This window comes from Dysidea avara, chromosome 2, assembly GCF_963678975.1.
Source record: "Dysidea avara chromosome 2, odDysAvar1.4, whole genome shotgun sequence".
Classification (NCBI taxonomy): domain Eukaryota; kingdom Metazoa; phylum Porifera; class Demospongiae; order Dictyoceratida; family Dysideidae; genus Dysidea; species Dysidea avara.
In genome coordinates, this window is record NC_089273.1 from 40,976,666 (window position 1) to 40,994,516 (window position 17,851).

The 17,851-nt window shown below is 38.7% G+C and overlaps 1 protein-coding gene across 1 annotated transcript in view; it reads right to left on the reverse strand.

The window, feature by feature from the left end:
* Positions 1 to 292: 292 nt before the first annotated feature.
* The window catches only part of LOC136247332 (uncharacterized), a 31,116-nt gene continuing 13,557 nt past the window's right edge, over positions 293 to 17,851 (reverse strand). Inside the window, exons 2-3 of the mRNA XM_066038955.1 lie at positions 11,761 to 13,831; positions 293 to 508 (exon numbers count right to left, since the gene is read on the reverse strand). Coding sequence (XP_065895027.1) covers positions 426 to 508; positions 11,761 to 13,831 — 2,154 coding nt within the window. The 3' untranslated portion in view covers positions 293 to 425. The remainder of the gene's footprint in view (positions 509 to 11,760; positions 13,832 to 17,851) is intronic.

The window sequence follows — 17,851 nt, forward strand, 5'->3', positions numbered from 1 at the left end:
CCTTCAAAGGGACTAATTTTCAAAAATTTCCTGGGGATCATGCTTCGCATGCTAGTGTGCTTTGCGCACTAATTCCAAATAGCTAAATTGAACATGGATACTACATGAATCTTACCACTAGGGCCTTGTAAGAAGGCTTGGTATCTTCTAATGTCTGGCTAGCTATACTTATGTCCCTGTCCAGCTTAGCCCCCCCCCCCCCCCCCCCCCCCCCTTTCAAAAAATCCTAGATCTGCCCTGCTTCCCTCTCATGTTTGGGCTAGTTGTAAAAAAATAGTTTTTTTATCCACTGGCTAACTTCATAAAAAGTGTTAATAAACATGTGCTGCTAACTACAACTGTGTAACAGCTATACATGAAAGCATTCTAAACCAACACTTGTTAATAGCTTGTGTCCAATGTGCTTTATTTCTTTATAACGTGTGTCACATCACAGTGTTCATGGACACCATTGCAATCAGCAATCCTGCAAACACCATCCACACTGGTCCAACAATCAGACTGGAACCTACGAATGAACAAGTATCAAGTAGTGGAAATATTTGATTTGGTTTTACACAAGTTCTATGTAATGCACAATAAAATTTCAGAAGGGATACATTAGTAAATGGTACTTGTATCAACTGTACATTTTATACTTGTAATTGTCATATAATAGGAAGCAATTACGTATATATGTTATCTCCTGGATTATACAACCTGTAACTACCATGGCTAGCATCAGTACTTGCTTGTATTCCAAGTTGTGTATGCTGGAACCTCAGTTATCCAAGCCCCTTGGGATCAGGGATAGGCCCTGGCCTAATATGCCCAAAAGTTTTGCCTATTATGCTTTTGAGCATTGCTCAAAAACTAAGCCTATTATGCTCTAAATTATTCTTTCAAAATCAAGATTATGCTCTAGAACTGGCTATTGTATTAGAGTACATTAGTGTTTCCTGACTGCTGAATTAGAGTAAATGACTGCTCTATCACAGTATTTCTATCTTATTTCTACAAAGTGTGAATAACCAGCAAAGAATGAAATGTTATAATAAGTTATATTACATGATTTTAAATATGAAGTGCACTAATATTTGGCACTTGCATTGTGCATTTTAATAAAATTTTCAAATGTTGTCCCTGGCATTATACTTGGTACTTTTGGTCACCCATTATGCTCTAAATTATGCTGGAATAATCAGCAGGGGCCTAATCAGGGGTGGTCCCCATAAGTCTGAAAAGTATGTAACTCTGAAACTGATTTAAAAACTTAAAATAGCATGAAGAAAAAATAAATAATTTTTCAGTATTCACAGCTACCAGTAACTACTCTAATAGAGCCGTCATTTCTGTAGTTTGGTTAATGAATCCAGATAAGTGGGGTCCGAGGCTCCTCTGTACATAGAACGATATCCCATAGTTTGCACACCACTCCTCTTTTAACAATGAAGATAAATTTTAGAAATTGAAACACAGGTTTCGATAGAATTTAGTAACCTATGTTGCGGTAGCTGTACATATGTATGTACATACACCCATCCATCCATCCATCCATCCATCCATCCATACATACATACATACATACATACATACATACATACATACATACATACATACATACAGTCATACATAGATAGATACATACATACATACACACATACATACATACATACAAACATACACACACACACACACACTTACGCGCGCACACACACACACACACACACACACAAATACACACACATACCCACAGACCTTGGAACCTTGGAAGCCGCCCACAGCAACAAGTACCATGATTAGCGGAGCCTCAGGATGAATCCTGGACTAGTAACAAATTGTACACACATCACAGAAATGATGATGTCTTGTCAGATCTCCTTGGCGTTTGAAATGTCTTCCACAAATACAAGGAAAATTTCTTTCCTGGGATGCTCTGTTGGCAGCACAAATATTTCCTTCCCTACACTGCACCACCTCATCAACAGCTATTGCACACACGTTAGACCACCTTTCACAATCTAGGCATGCCACATACCAATCCTCAACACTAATTAATAGCCCGTAAGTCAGACATTACTTCATCTCTCCATCACTTCATGGCACCATAAAATCACATTACCAACTATTTAATGCTTAAAAACGAAAGACTGTTCTATTAGAAGGTTTTAAAATGGCTTTGTCATAAATCACAAATAGCAGTACCGAGAGCTAATTGACATGTGCAGACAGCTATATTGATCAACCAGTAGCTTATCTAACTAATGAAATCCATACAATTGCAAATTGTATTCATATGGTTATAAGTGTCTGGATTATGTCTCCACCATTATCTTAAACAAGATTCATAATTGCAATGAATTCATTAGTCCATACAGTACTGCTAATAATACTCTAAACGTCAAAACCTATAATTACTCTTTGAAGGATTGCTGTGCGCTGTAACAAAAATAAATCTAAAAATAGGTGACTGCTGTATTAGAGTAGCTCAAAATAATTGTGCTCATATCACTAGTAGTTATATACCTGCAATTATTTTATTTATTTTGACGTTTTGAGTGGTTAGATGGCTGTTTACCTAGCTAATAAAATCATACAATTGTGAACTATATTCACACTGCTACTGGCAACTCATCTGACACGTTCAACTTCTATAATGTGATTCATTATTAAAGGATGTTTAATAGTCCCTATGGTGTATATAGCACTGTGCTAAGCATTTCTGCTTAAAAGAATTCTTGAAATGCTCTGTATAGTACCAAAATCCATTATGAGTGCATTCACTAACTCTAATAGAGCATTCACCAAATTCGCAAAATTGTTATGTTATGCATGGCCTTTTCTTCAATAGCTCTCCAAATATAAGCACCACTCAAATGGCCCAGGTGAACAAGCCACTGTAGCCTTTGATTAAAACTCAGCTATCGACCAATATGGACCAAATTGTCCAGACAACTGTTGGGTAGTAATATGATTTTGGAATCTAGACACATCCAAAATTGTTCGTACACAGCGGTTATGAAATGCGGTTAGCCTTATCACATCAGGAGCCTTCAGAGTCCATGTCTCTGCTCCATATAGCAAATCATAAATCACCACAGCCTTATAGATAGCTCTCTTGATATTAATGGACACAGTGTGATTAAGGAAGACTGGTACCCTCAGGCAACCAAAGGTTTTGGAAGCCTTAGAAATTCTACAGCTAACTCCTGCAGTGATCTCGCCATCACTAGACAACGTGGAACCTAAATAAGTAAAATCTCCCACCATTTCCAGCTCGCCACCTTCAACCACCACTGAGGAATCATCACCCTCACCAACTGAGGCTCCCACTGCCAAACCGTTTGTCTTAGGCAAGCTAACAGACCATAAAAACTTGCCACTTGGACAAATCTCCTACAAAATGACTCAAAGGCTGTACAAGTTACAGTGTACAAAGCAAGGTCATCAGCGAACTGCGACTCAGTCACCTGCACTTTCAATAACCTAGACTTTGCAGTTTGATCTCCCACCAGCTTTCTATATACCATGTTTATACAAAATAGGCACTCCAGTCTCCCCACTCTGACTGCACAACCTGGTCACCATTGCATTAAAATAGATGTTGAATGAAGTTGGTGCCATGGTACAACCTTGCCTCAAGCCATTTCAAACCTCAAAACAATTGGTAACAGCACTCCCCACCCTAACTCCAGCCTGTATTCCTTCATGGAAGGACTTGATAATGCTCAGCATTGTATAGGAGGCACACCACACTTAGCCAAGACAGCCCACAAGGCATTCCTAGGTACAGAATCATAAGCTTTCTTCAGATCCATAAACATCTTAAATTGTGAGTCCTCATGTTCTCCTGTCTTCTCCATCAACTGTCTAGCCACAAAAATCATGTCCACACAACCTCTTCCTCTCTGAAATCCACATTGCAAGTCTGGTAACAACTCTTCAACAATCATCTGAAGCCATTCCTGAATAATTCTACCCATCACTTCCCTACAACATCCAACAAGCTAAGCCTTAGCCAGTTGTCACAGGATTGGAGATTGCCCTTCTTGGGCACTGGTACATCACAGTGTCCTTCTAATCCTTAAAACCTTCTCGTTCCCTCCACACAGCCTCAAACAAAGTAAGCAGCCTGCTATCAAAAGCAGGACCACCACCCAAAATCATCTCTGGAAGGATCCCTGATAGTCCACCTGGTTTCCTCGCCTTTGGTCTAGACAGGGCAGTCTTCAGCTCCTTCATCATAGGGGGATCATCAAGATGTAACATTGGCTCAAGAGCAGGCATAGAAGCAACCACTTCATCATCATAGATACTCTGGACATTAAATGCTTTCTTAAAATGTTGTTAACGATGATTAAGTACCTCTTCAGGTCCCTTAGTTAATTGACCATCATCCTTCAGAATGCAGTGGGCCTCACTTGCCTCCTGTCACCATGAACTCACTGTAACTTACAGATACAGTCCCATCTAGTTCTACCATCCTTCACAGATTCCTCACCTTCTGCAGCAACTTTCAAAATCTACTCCCTTTTGGCTTCTGCACCATACATTTGAGCCTTCTAAAAGATCGTTTACGAGGTCTTGTACCAACTTGCAAGTATCTTGAATGTGCTTGGTTCTTCTCCTCTATGAGTGGTTTCAGCACATTTACACTTTCCTCAAACCACTCTGAGTTAGAGCGGACTCCTCTACCAATAGACTCTTCAGCATAGCTTGTTGTACATGATCGCAGATGGTTCCAATACTCTTCTGCTGTATTCTCACAGAGGCTCCAATCAGACAACTTCTCCTCCAATGGCTGCACGTAAGAGTCACACATCTCAGGCGCTATGCACAGAAACTGGTAAGGGGCACTTATTAACACCTGCTGTCTGTGGAAGCATCATTCTCAGTCTGCCTCTTACCAAATAATAACCTGTCCAGCAGTTAGCTCCTCTTATCACCTCCACATCCAAACAGCATCTCCTTTGGTTGGTCTTCGTCACTATAAAATTGATCATATGGCAACACTTGGTTGCCAGGTGCACCCAAGTCAACATTGAAACCGGGTCACTACTGCTGACCCGGATGACCCACTGACCCGGATTAATTAAAGCCGAGACGTTTTTCGGCTAGTCTCGAGCGAGCGAACAAGTCTACATTTTGAGCGTTCGATTCGTGTTGAGTAAATATTGCAACTTCAGCCTATCTGTAGGTTGAAGACCAAAAAAAAAAAAAAAAAAAAAGGTCTTCACCTACTAACAATAGCTACCCTCGCGTATGTTGGTAATGCGATAAGTGGGCGTGGCTCACGAAAGAGCTACGCGATAGCGTTTAGAAGTTTCCACGTCGTCAAACCATAGATACTACACCCCTGGGGATTGGAAACTCCGCACGTGAGCCAATACCGCCTGTACAATCTTGCTGGCGTATCCGCACCTCTAGTTAATTGGTGTGGAATGTGAAGAGAAAATTCTCAACAAGTACAACGCTACCATTTTAAAGCCTGTGCTGGACTAAACTGTTCATTTATCGTTTAACATCGCTGCAGATTCTTTCAGGAGGTCAGGAGCTTCGAAATAGACGATTTTTTTAGGGCATCGCCGTATCCACTTTGCTAGCCGTAAGTCCATGATTCTGCATGGGATGATTGTCAAACTTTCCTGGGACAGATAACTTTTAATCACCAATCGAACCAATATAGTTTTGCGGCCTTGTTTCTTTTGAAGCCGCTGTTTCAGTCTTGTCGCTCGAGTTTGCGGACCTTAGTTTTGCTAGCCGTAACAGCCTGTACTGTTGTCTGTCAAGTCCATTTCTCCGTGGTTAGGCTAAACAAGACATATGCTATCGAACTGGGTTATGTATGGAATCGTTTATCTGTGTAATGTATAATAAAATAATTTTAAAAATATGTCATTTGTGATTTATCACCAACAATGTACTAACCATTGCTTGGTTAAACGCGCAGGGGAAATGCATTTTTTGTTTGTTTGTTTCAGGTCTAAATCAATATGGGTAAGCAGAAGTTAAAACTTTCTTCTGTTAAAGGCTACAGAAAGAAAAGAAAAGCTAAGCTAGCAGCCAGTTTAACTTGTGAATCAGTGGCATCCTCCAATAGTAGCAATCCAGACACAGATTTGGTTGTATCATTACCACTACTATCGTTCACTCATAATAAAGTGAAAGGATTGATGGAGTTACATGATCGCTTGAGCAAGAATGGTATCCCAGGCTGGAATATTGTTGAGAGTACTTCTGAGTGGCTTAGTTTAGCCAAGATGAAATTTTCTCCTCCCCGTATCAGTGTATCAGTTCAAATATCTTCCAACTTTGAATATTGTGTCACTCTGGAGGGCTACACCATCAACCTACCACAATTAGAAGCTCCAATTGGATCTCGTATTTCTTGTGTCAATGATGTAATTGTATTGTTGAATACAATAAACACTTTTCATTTATGTGAAGGGAACCTGTGCTCTGAATTTCCTGATTTGGTAGTTCACAATAAAGGAAAATTCTATGGAACAGATCATAAGTTATACTTCATAATATATTTAGTTTTACATTATATTAATATTGTACATACAGGTAAAACACTGGTTGCCAACATTGTTACCAATGACAGTAGACAGACTATTAGACACCGGGAGTGTCAGGTCATTGTGAAGGAAGGAGTGATCAGGTGTACAAAGTGTGCTGCACATCGTAAAACCTTACAATCTACAGCTACACGATTACACAGCAGAGCAAGGAATGATGCATCTAGATCTCCTACTTCACATACAATTACTTCTCCTAGTAGCCATGCCAACCTTGATTACTTGACAGCTCCAGAAGTTTCGCTCAGAGTACAAGCATTACAAAGTCGTTTAAAGAGTAGCAACAAGTTGGTGAGCCAATTACAAGAACGAATTAAGAAATTAACAGAAACGCAAGGGCTCAATGTTGAACAAGATCTACATGACGACCTAGTAACTGTTATGGATCAGCATGAGGACAGTGTAAGCAAGCAGTATGATGAAGATTCTTTTCGGATGATATTTTGGAGGCAACAGAGTCAGGCTATACAGAAAGGAACAGGGGTTCATTGGCATCCTCTGTTCATAAAATGGTGCTTATACCTGCACCATTGCAGTAGTGGTGCTTATAAGGTATTAAGAAATTCAAAGTGTCTGTGTTTACCTTCTGAACGTACTTTGCGTGATTATACCCACTTTAATTCAACTGGTGCTGGGTTTTCTGATGCTACTGACAGCCAACTAAAGGAGTATGCAAAGTTAGATGAATCCCCAAATCACAAAAATTTGGTAGGCTTGTTGTTCGATGAAATACACATCAAAGAAGGACTGGTGTTTGATAAAAATACTGGCAATTTGATTGGATTTGCGGATTTAGGAGACATTAACAATGACTTTATAAGGTATTCTAATTCTGATTCGGATGGTGAAAGCAAGTTACCTTTGGCAAAGTCAGTCATGTTTATTATGGTCAGATGATTAACATCTCGTTTAACCTTCCCTTATGCTCAGTTCCCAGTAGAGTCCATTAAAGGCTCACAACTTTTCCCTCTTTTTTGGGAAGCAGTTCACAGGCTAGAATTTATGGGGTTCCGTGTACTTTCATGTACATGTGATGGAGCTACGTCGAACCGAAGGTTGTACCACTTGCTCACACAATCTCAAACTGATAAGTACAAAGTACTAAACAAGTACAGTGAAGACCAGCGATACATATATTTATTTAGCGATCCACCTCACTTGATAAAAACAATTAGAAATTGTTTTTCAACAAGACCTCTGTGGGTTAGTACATATGTCATTGTGCTTGTCATGCTATTTAGTAACCAACTTTGTTTTGGCAGTGTTGTGGACAATACATTAGTTGGCAACATGTCGTTGATCTATACAAGCGCAATATGGGAACTGGCAAAGGACCTGCAATGGTTCACAAGTTGAAGTACGAGCACATACGCCTGACTTCTTTCTCAAAGATGCGGGTTGACCTTGCAGCTCAGGTTTAATAAATTGATTACATAGTGATGTTTTATAAAATATTGTTTGAACTAGGTACTTAGTTCTACTGTGTCAAAAGGTATCAAGTTAACTGGTGGACCACATGCACAAGAAACAGCAAAGTTTATTGAAATGTGTGACAAGTTCTTTGATTGCCTTAACGTTGATAACTTGGACGAGGGTAGCCGGGAGAAGAAGGATTTTAAAAAACCGTATCGAAAGAAAGATGATTTCAGATTAACGGTATGATTTATTTTTTTAGTAAAAGAATTACCTACATGTATAATTTTGTGGGACAGTGGCTACGTGACGAGTTTATGGGTTATATGAACAACTGGAAAGAATCTGTGAACAACAGAGAGGGCTATACTCCACAACAAAAGCAGCAAAACCTGTTAAGTGATCTTACACAAGAAGGGATTTCAATTACAGGTACATAAAATCTTTAGTGTAATAATTATGTGGCAACATTCTGCAGTTTCGTCATTTGTGGAGTTAGTTCCTGTAATATTGAGTCAGCCTGGGGTTGAGTATTTTCTAAGTGAAAAAATCTGCCAGGACCCCCTGGAAAAATTTTTTGGCTGTTTACGCCAGCGGGGGAGAGTAAACGACAACCCAATGCTGAATGAAGTTTTCAAGGGGGCTCAAGGATTACGTGTTATTGGCGATGTCAATGTAAAGGCCATTGCTGGCAATTGTAGAGGAAAGAGAAGTGCTGATGATGCTGTACTAGATAATTCTTCTAAGTTACATTTACATAAGAGAAGAAAAAGTAAACAACATAACAAAGAAAACATTTAATACAACAAACAAAGCACTAAAATAGTTTTTTTCTCAATGCTTTTGATTTTTGTGTACCCTTTTTGTTCGATTGTTTGTATTTTTCCACAAATCCTTTTGTAAATGCATGGCTACGAATGGTTAAAAATAAATCAATCACCATTAGTAATAGCTCATCTCCAATTTCCACAGGAGTCAATCCAATAGCAAGATCCCAGTAAAATTTTACATCTACGTCACCCAGCACCTTGTCTGCTATCGTTCGCTTAATATCACTCAACTGGCTGGCATCTTGTCCATGTGTGCAACTTTTGTACACCTTTTCAATTGCTACCAAACAATAATAAAACATCTCATTAATGTGTGTTAACCCTCCTCTGTCTACAGTTTCTGTCCATTGGCTGGACTCCAGGCCAGTTGGGATATCAGACTGCAATAGCAGCAATGCATCCACGTGATTCTTCCTTGTCACAACTTTAGAATGTAGTTGCTTTACGATATAACCTCCAATATAGTTAATTGCATTCTTTTCTTCAAATGTTAACACTACATCTTGTATGTCATCATCAGCTTCACCTGAGCTTGAAGACTGGCCAGCGGCTTTGACTTTTGCTTGAAGCATCCTTTTGAATACTTCCTCAGTAATGTACTGCCAAAACAGTGACTTCATTTCCAAGGACAGTGTATCACAAAATGCTTTCCATTCCTTTTGTAGCTCATCTGATAGCGAATATTTTTGGAATGCTGGCCATAAGGCCACTCCAAGTCATACCTTAGTTTCTGGTCACTCCCAAGCCTAAAAATGGATGCGGGCGGGCGGATGATCAGGACTTCAGGACTATAGACTCTACTGTGACAATATACTGTATGGTATTATTATTTGCTCAATTTAGCAAATTCATGTTGATTTTATACTTAACCAACAACATAAGTAGTTGTGCTTCGGCAAAAAATGCACTAGGAAAGTTGTTGATGGATCATGGCTAGCTATACACTGATGTATATAGCATTTAAGTATATATTTATTTCTTTATTTAGAATATACTATAGGAAATGTTTTGCTCATGTAGCTACTTATGCTTTCCAAGTGAAATAAAGGTCTCATTAGCTATGTCAGGAAAGTATTACTATGACTTATTGCTAAGTTGTTCAAATGATCATGATACACAATGAAATTTAACTTCTATTTTCACATCAGAAATTCTTCATTCAAATGTAAAGTCTTAGCCCACTAGCTATGTGTTTCCAGCCTTCTATTCAGTAACCTTGAGAAAAGTAACTGTCAAAGTTTTGAGTCATTGAGTGCTCCAGACTACTGTTTTTTTAGTGATCATCTGGGAATGTTTAAACTATAAGGGTTTCTACTTGCCAATCTAATTTTAGTTATGGAAAAGTTTAAGTTTAAGCTCACCGAATGTTGCCGGCTTTCCATACCCCTGTAGTGTTCAGTGATAAGGAATTAGACTAATCATTAGAGGACTACATTTGAATTATAAAGTTAAAGCTATGGCCCATCTGCATGGACTAGTAGTTAATGCTACTGAAATTACTTTGGTTACAGAAGCATTAGTAACAGTTATAATCTGAACAGCTATATAATCAAGGACAAAACTAGCTATAGTTAGAAACATTTTATTAGTGTGGCATATATACCTAATATATACCTAATATTAGAGTTAAGAGTAGTGTGACTGCTCTATTGGAATCCCTGAATGCTCTATTAGAGTATATCGATCTTTTGCAGTAAAAAATAAGTGTCTTGCTGGGTCACGTGCACTTAAGCACCTGTAATATTAATAATAGTCCTCATAAACTAGGGTTTCAGGTTTACCATGCGGGCGGGTGACCAGAAACTAAGGTTTGACTTGGTGTGGCCTAACTTTGAAAGTTTTAATGTCTTTTCGAAAAGTTTTTCCATGTGACTTTGTAAATTGTCTGAAAAACGTTCTGCAAATTCCTTGTTCTCCACACTAACAATCCCGGCTTTTCTGCTGATTCACGAAAGAACTTGCAATTACTGGAGTCTGTCGAAAACCTTGACGAGTGTAACACTCCGTCGCAAACTTCTAAAAGATAGCGTTTCTTGTCAACAACTTCAACTGGGTCTGGAATAGACACGGTGTGGGGTGTAGTATCTATGGTGCGGGCCATCACAACTCGTCTGTAGAGCGCACATGGAAATAATCAATTTCATTGGCGCTCACAATGGAAAGGTGTCAACGGAGGTGCGGATGGAGGTGACGAAAGTGAAGTTTCCAATCCCGGGGGGGTGTAGTATCTATGGTCAAACGAACAATTTCGTTTCTCACGTGATCCAATCCGGGTCAGACCCGGATAAATTGTAAACCGGGTCAGACCCGGATGACCCGGATGACCCGACCCGGTTTCAACGCTGATCCAAGTGCCATGATGCATTGTTTTCTTCTCAAAACAAGTATTCATCACAGTGAGTTGATTTGATTCACCAAACTGAAGAAACTCTTCAAAAGCAAAGTTTCTTTCTACAATCCCATGTAGTTCCAAACCCACAAGCCATTGGCAGAATCAAACACACCCACCCTAACATTAAAATCTCCCAATATCACAAGGGTGTCACTCAGAGGGACATCATCCTACGTATGTATTCTACAATTGTTCCAAAAACTGGGCAAGAGGAGCCTTGGCAGTTGGTGCATAGGCACAGGCAATAGTCACAAAAGTTTCATCTGATTCCTGCCAATGTTGTTGAGTCCATTTCAACCTAACCACAATCACCCTAGAGCTATCTGGCTTCCATAGCTCACCAGCTTACCTCCATGCAGCTGTAGCTCTCTTATCCAATACAATACCTACACCTTCCCTCCAAGCAACCATATCACCAGCACCAGGAGTAGACCTTCTGGTATCTGCAAACACTGCAAAACACTGCCCAGGGGTCACCATGAGGAGGTGCCAACAAACATAGTCTTGATAAAGACTGACACACACACAAACACACACAAAAACAATTGTGGCATTATGTTCTAACCTGATGGGGTTCTTTGCAGCTCTTTAATTAAAACAGTCATTCCTTTTGCATGGTGATGTGTCACATGACAATGTAGAAGCCACCATCCTGGATTATCCACAACAAATCTAATTACAGTGTATCCTCCATATGGCACTATGATCGTATCCTTTCTTGGGTATTTTTTTCCTGTGCTGTACAAACCATCAGTGACATTCCTCCACTTTATTTCTTGTATGAAGTTGTTTTCATCTCCAATTGTGACAAACCTAGTTGTACAAGAACTATTGTCTGCATTTACAACACATTCAATATTCTCAGTAGACCTTACAAACAAGCCATTAGAGTCATAGGTAGGATAACCTATGTCAACAACATAAAAGTAATGACCATGAATATGTATTGGATGGGCAATACCGATATGCAGGTCTGGATTTGCCACCCTATTGGTAAAGACCATTTCAACTACACTGCCCTTTGGTAGATCATTAATGTCTATAACTTGAGTACAAGCACACTGATTAACAATAGATGTATCACAACCTCTTCTTGGGCAAATTGTGCCTGAATTTTCAAAGTCATTAAAGTGTGTCACTGGAGGATAAGCTGGAAATCGAAAGGTTACTCCATCAACAGCACTACCAAATGTTGTAGCCTCCCCTTGAAAGCCCCAATCAAGGAATATTGTCTTATTAGGATAATAAATAGCATCTGGAATGATGTCATCTTTGAGCTCTTCAATCACCTCAAAATTAATACAGTCATAGATGCTGCCATACACAGTGTATGGGCAATTGACAGCAATACATTTTGATAGATCATTACATTCCCAAGTTTCATTAATATTGGAAATATCCATAGTTTGAACATCTGTATAGTGCAGTATCGCTTCTGCTCTATGGTAATTAATCGGGTTAAAAAATACTTCATTGTTGCTGAGGTCTATGTCTTCTAATGTCTGTGCCCATATCCAAAAATTTCTCTGCCCTGTGTTGTTTGCATGGATAACCACGTCATACCTTTCACCACCATAAATTATGACATAATCTACATTTTCTATTGGCTTTATTGGATTGCCATCAGAAGTAATTACTGTCAACTTATGTCCTTCAACTGAGAACCTGAATGGATTAGACTCTTGTGCACCAATAAGCCTGAAGCGATATCTGCTACCACGAACAACATTAAAGTAGTTCAGACTTTGAGGCTTAATATTTGTCTGACCATTTTCATCAAAGTGCCTTCCTTTATCATTGATAATACCTGACCAAAATGGTATAACTCCAACAAATGAACCGTCTGTTGATCTGGTATGCCTATACATTGCATATGGTGGGTCATTTTCTTGTGACTCTTTAAACCAAAAGTGTCGAAGCCCATAAGTTAAATGATCAGTAAGAAATGATTGGCCATACCAGTCCATTAGTATGAGTGTATGTTGATCTGGAAGATCTTGATCATATGAATTTCCTGGAACTGTGTCCTTTACGATTAGTGCGCCATATAATCCATCAATTCTCTGAAGACCACTATGTGCATGGTACCAGTGTGTTCCTGATGGAGAAGCTTTGAATATGTAAGTAAAGTGATGTAGGGGTTCAATGGGAAGTTGTGATATAAAAGCAACTCCATCATTCCCTGTTGTACCAACCTGATGTATTCCATGCCAGTGAATGGTTATCCCTTCTTCACTTATTAGTTCATTATAAACAGTTACGTTGAGTGTTTGGCTTTCATGAGCAATGATAGTTGGTCCAGGCATTTGACCATTGACAGTTATGATTGGTCTGTAGGTTCCATCAGTTTGGATAGGTTTCATAGCTAATTTTGTGGTATCAACGCCTGGTAAAAGTGTGACCAAAGTTCCATTGGAATCAAAAGCAGCCCTGTATCCTCTTAATTGTTTGAGTTCAGCAGTATTGTTATAGTAAGTCATGGAGGTAAGATATTCAACCTTCAGTGTAATATCACAGACACTTTCAGCAGATCTTCCTTCCGTACAGTCAATAACCTTTTCCTGTGGGTCATATCCTGATGCAATACAATATCCAATGCTAGCAATACTTGCTAGCAATATCAATGTTGTTAACATCTAAAGTAATACATAAACCATTAATAAAATAATATTTGTATGTGGTTGCTGTACATAGATTGAAGCACACGGTCGAGTATAATGCAGCCAAAGAAGTTACAACAGTGTGTGCAGGATAATATTACAATTCCTCATTGTAATGTACCTTTACAGGGGTATCGGAGGGAGGGTTCCAAATGGCTCAGGACCCCCTGTAAAATTTAGACTTCTGAGTTTACAGCATGGCCCTAACACACCATTTAGTGCAGCAGGACAAAATGAGTTAGTAATAGAGTATGGGCACAATCACACAACGATTTATAAAGCTTGCATTCATCTCTCAGGGAAGGATTTACAGAGGTAGCTGACATGAGCCCTCATGAAAACTTGTTTTTAAAGATTGATATACTGTAATAGAGCAGTCAGCTATATATGCGCAGTCACATATACTCTAATAGAACATGTTTAATTATAGTGGAGTTTTTCAGACATTCTAACATTAAATGCAAAACTGAGCATGACTCCATACTGCTATAGCTTTGGTGTGCAATGTTTAAAGATATAGAACTCCACTTGGACATACAAAATGAATTCATGTTATATATACATATTTGTGGCTAGATATAATGTTTTGATTTAATTCATTCCATTTGGATCAGTGGATTTATGGTTCCTATACCGGTAGGGATGCGGCGATTATGCCGGCATACTTTGGGGCATAATAGGTATGTTTGGGAATCAGGAATTATGCTAGCATTTTGAGATGATCAGGCCACTCCAATTGGTAATTATGTTTCTGGTCCTCCGCCCGCATCCTATTTTGGAGAATGTGAAATTTCAGAAATACATGGGTAAAATGCCCGCATCAGCCTTTTGGAAAACCTGGATTTCAGAAACAATTATTGAGCTGCAACAAGTATGCTAAATCTAACTATCTAAGTGTCATAATTTGTATTTTGTCAGTAAAACCTGCAAGAAATGGGCAGAGTGCATAGTACGGATCGATATACTGTAATAGAACAGTCAGTAAATCACAAAAAATACTCTATTTGAGCAGTCACTTCATTGTTGCTTTGTTGCTGAATTGCGCCCGCCCGCCCGCGCCTAAAACTGATTTTCAAAGGACCAGAAACATAATTACCTATTGGAGTGGCCTTATAAAGCTTTAACTGAAGGAAAATCTGCAGATTGCACAATTCCGTTAAAAAAGATCGAGATACTCTAATAGAGCAGTCAGAAACTCTAATAGAGCAGTTACTGAATATTATTTACTCTGATAAAGTAGTCACATTGAAATGAAATACTCTAATACAGCAACCAGCTAAAGAATTCAAGACTATCTGAAGTTTAAAATTTATGGAAATTGCCTGATGCAGCAATAAACTGGCATTATTAGCCAATTATGGTGGCATAGTTTTGGGAATAATGGGCAATTCTCAAAAGCATAATAGGTGATTTTTTGAGCACTGCTCAAAAGCATAATGCTCAATTTTTGGAGCATAATAGCCTCATGCCTTTTAATACTGGTGAGATAATTATCACTTACAGATGTCCATGTGTCTCTATATCTATATGTCTATATATGTGTGAGAACGACGATCCACCTGAATTTAGCTAATATTTGTTACTCTGCTGAGACTCCACCATGCATCGAGTATGGGAAAATACAGTTTTGTACAGTAGATGGAATCATTAGCTAGTCTACAAACTACGCATATAGTTAAATAAACTAGGTATTATGATTATGATTATGATTATGATTATGATTACTGAAAACACAGTTACAAACTGATATGTTCAGGTAAGGAAAAAACATTACAAATCACATAGATAAGAGTCAGTTATAATTTATCTAAAAATACTTGTAGAGATTGGGATTCTATATTTCCGACCACCATGTACTTTCGGACGCAATATTTCCTAGAGGAGCAACAAGACTCAATCAATTATTACACTATTATGAAGACCCTGACTATGTTACAACTGTAACCTCCACAAAATGAAATATAAAAGGATTTAGTTATATCGTGTGGCTGCAGTGACCTTGGAAAGCCACTGCCCAAAAACATCGATCCTCGGACAACGACATGTGCGCTCGGGCGCTACCCTCTACTATAGGAGTAGCTAGGGGTGGATATTTGCCCTCCAATCAAAAGTGCTGGTTGCCCCACCATCAACACCTTTTGCCCTCCCATCACAAGTACCTTAAGATTCACAAGAAGATTCACAGCAGCACACAAACAACCCTTCTTTAATAGTGTAAACGTGTACCTCATTTGCTAAACCATGACTTTGAACAAGGTATCGAGAGATAGAAAGTTTGTCACGTGATCAGTTAGGCGGAAAATCCCTTGAAAAGTTCCTATAATAACACTTTACGTATACGCACGTGTCACACTCTTTGGCGCTGTTTAAATTCGAAATTTAAAATGGAGTCAAAGTATAGTGCAGTACTGCAGATGTAACTAAGCCACAGTGCTAGTGATAAGCGTCAGTAGGATTTAGTGTGGATGGTGCTGGCAGTAAAAGATTTCGTTTTAGTCACTCAGTGGACTTGTCAAGCGAATTTTTTGAGAAGGAAAGACAAAGTTCTAATTCCGTATTTACCGGTACTCTACTGCTGATGAAAGGATAACGAGAAAATGCTCTTCTAGGTGATGGTATATATAAACGGAGGTTGGAATGGAAAAAAAAGTGAAACCATTATAAAGTGTCACGTGCGCCATTTGTAATTTACTGATTAATTGATACCCGAAGGTTTACCAGATTCACGCAAAATGTACATTGGCCGTTATTTTTGTGGGATGAGGCTTTCTTACATTATGCTGATGTTTGTGACACTTAATTAGCGCCCCGGCCTTCATTTGGGGCCATGAGGTGTTTACAAAAAGCATTGCATATAGCTGTGGTGGTCGGTCTGTAAGTTATGTTGTATGTTGTCAGTTGATTGTAGTCAGTATTAGTCAGTACTGTTTATATTGTTGGTTCTTGTGGTAGGTTCAACAGTTTGATGTCACGTGATGTGCGGCTACGACGATCGTTGGTGGATGCCTGTCCTAGAAGTTAAATTATAGCTAGTCAACTATCAATTAACGGGCACTATGATTTTCGATCAGCTGCCACTCACTCCATGGAAATTCAACGGCTTAGGTTATTATACCACAAAGTAGCCTACACTAAGCAGCAATTATCCTCTAATAATCAGGTATTTAGAATTAATAGTGTGAGAGCTACAACTAATAAATAGTATGAAAGGTTCGATAAATTCCAGGTTCGAACAAAACCATCCGTTTACGAACATTGCGTTTTACTACCAGAAAACAATTCCCATTTTTTTCAAATTTATGTATAATATACTTGTGTTCATTAGCTACCAATGACCAGAAAATGGTTTTGATATCTTTAGCATAGAAGGAGTACGGGTCTTACGATATTTGACGGTATTTTCGAACGTCATTTATTTTATTTATAACCATGCCCACCAGTAGATATAATATGCTTCTGCAAAAAAAGCACCAGTACTAAAGTACAGAAACCGGTAAATAAGCACCTTGCATGTATAGAACTGTACTGTGAAGTTGATGTCAACGATATTTTCGTTGTTGCACTGCATTTTTAGCAAATAGATGATGATGCAAAAAAGTGAAAAAATGATGTAAGGAGAAGCAACCTCCTGACCATCCCTATATGTTAGTCTAGGTGGCCCACTACAAATATCATCATAAAAAATGAGGGACTTTCCTTTTTCTACCTTATATGGGCGCATAAATATGCAAAATTTCGCTACTTTATGCACCCATATAAGGTAAATAAAGCAACGCCCGTTAAATTTTATGGTTGTATTTGTGATGGGTCATCTAGACTAACATATAGGGATGGTCAGGAGGTTGGTTCTCCTTGTTTAATTTTTTCACTTTTTTGCATCTCCTTCATGTATGAGCTAAAAATGCATTGCAACAAAGAAAATATCCTTGATATCAAGTTCACAGTACAGTTCTTTACATGCAGGGTGCTTATTTACAGGTTTCTGTACTTTAGCAC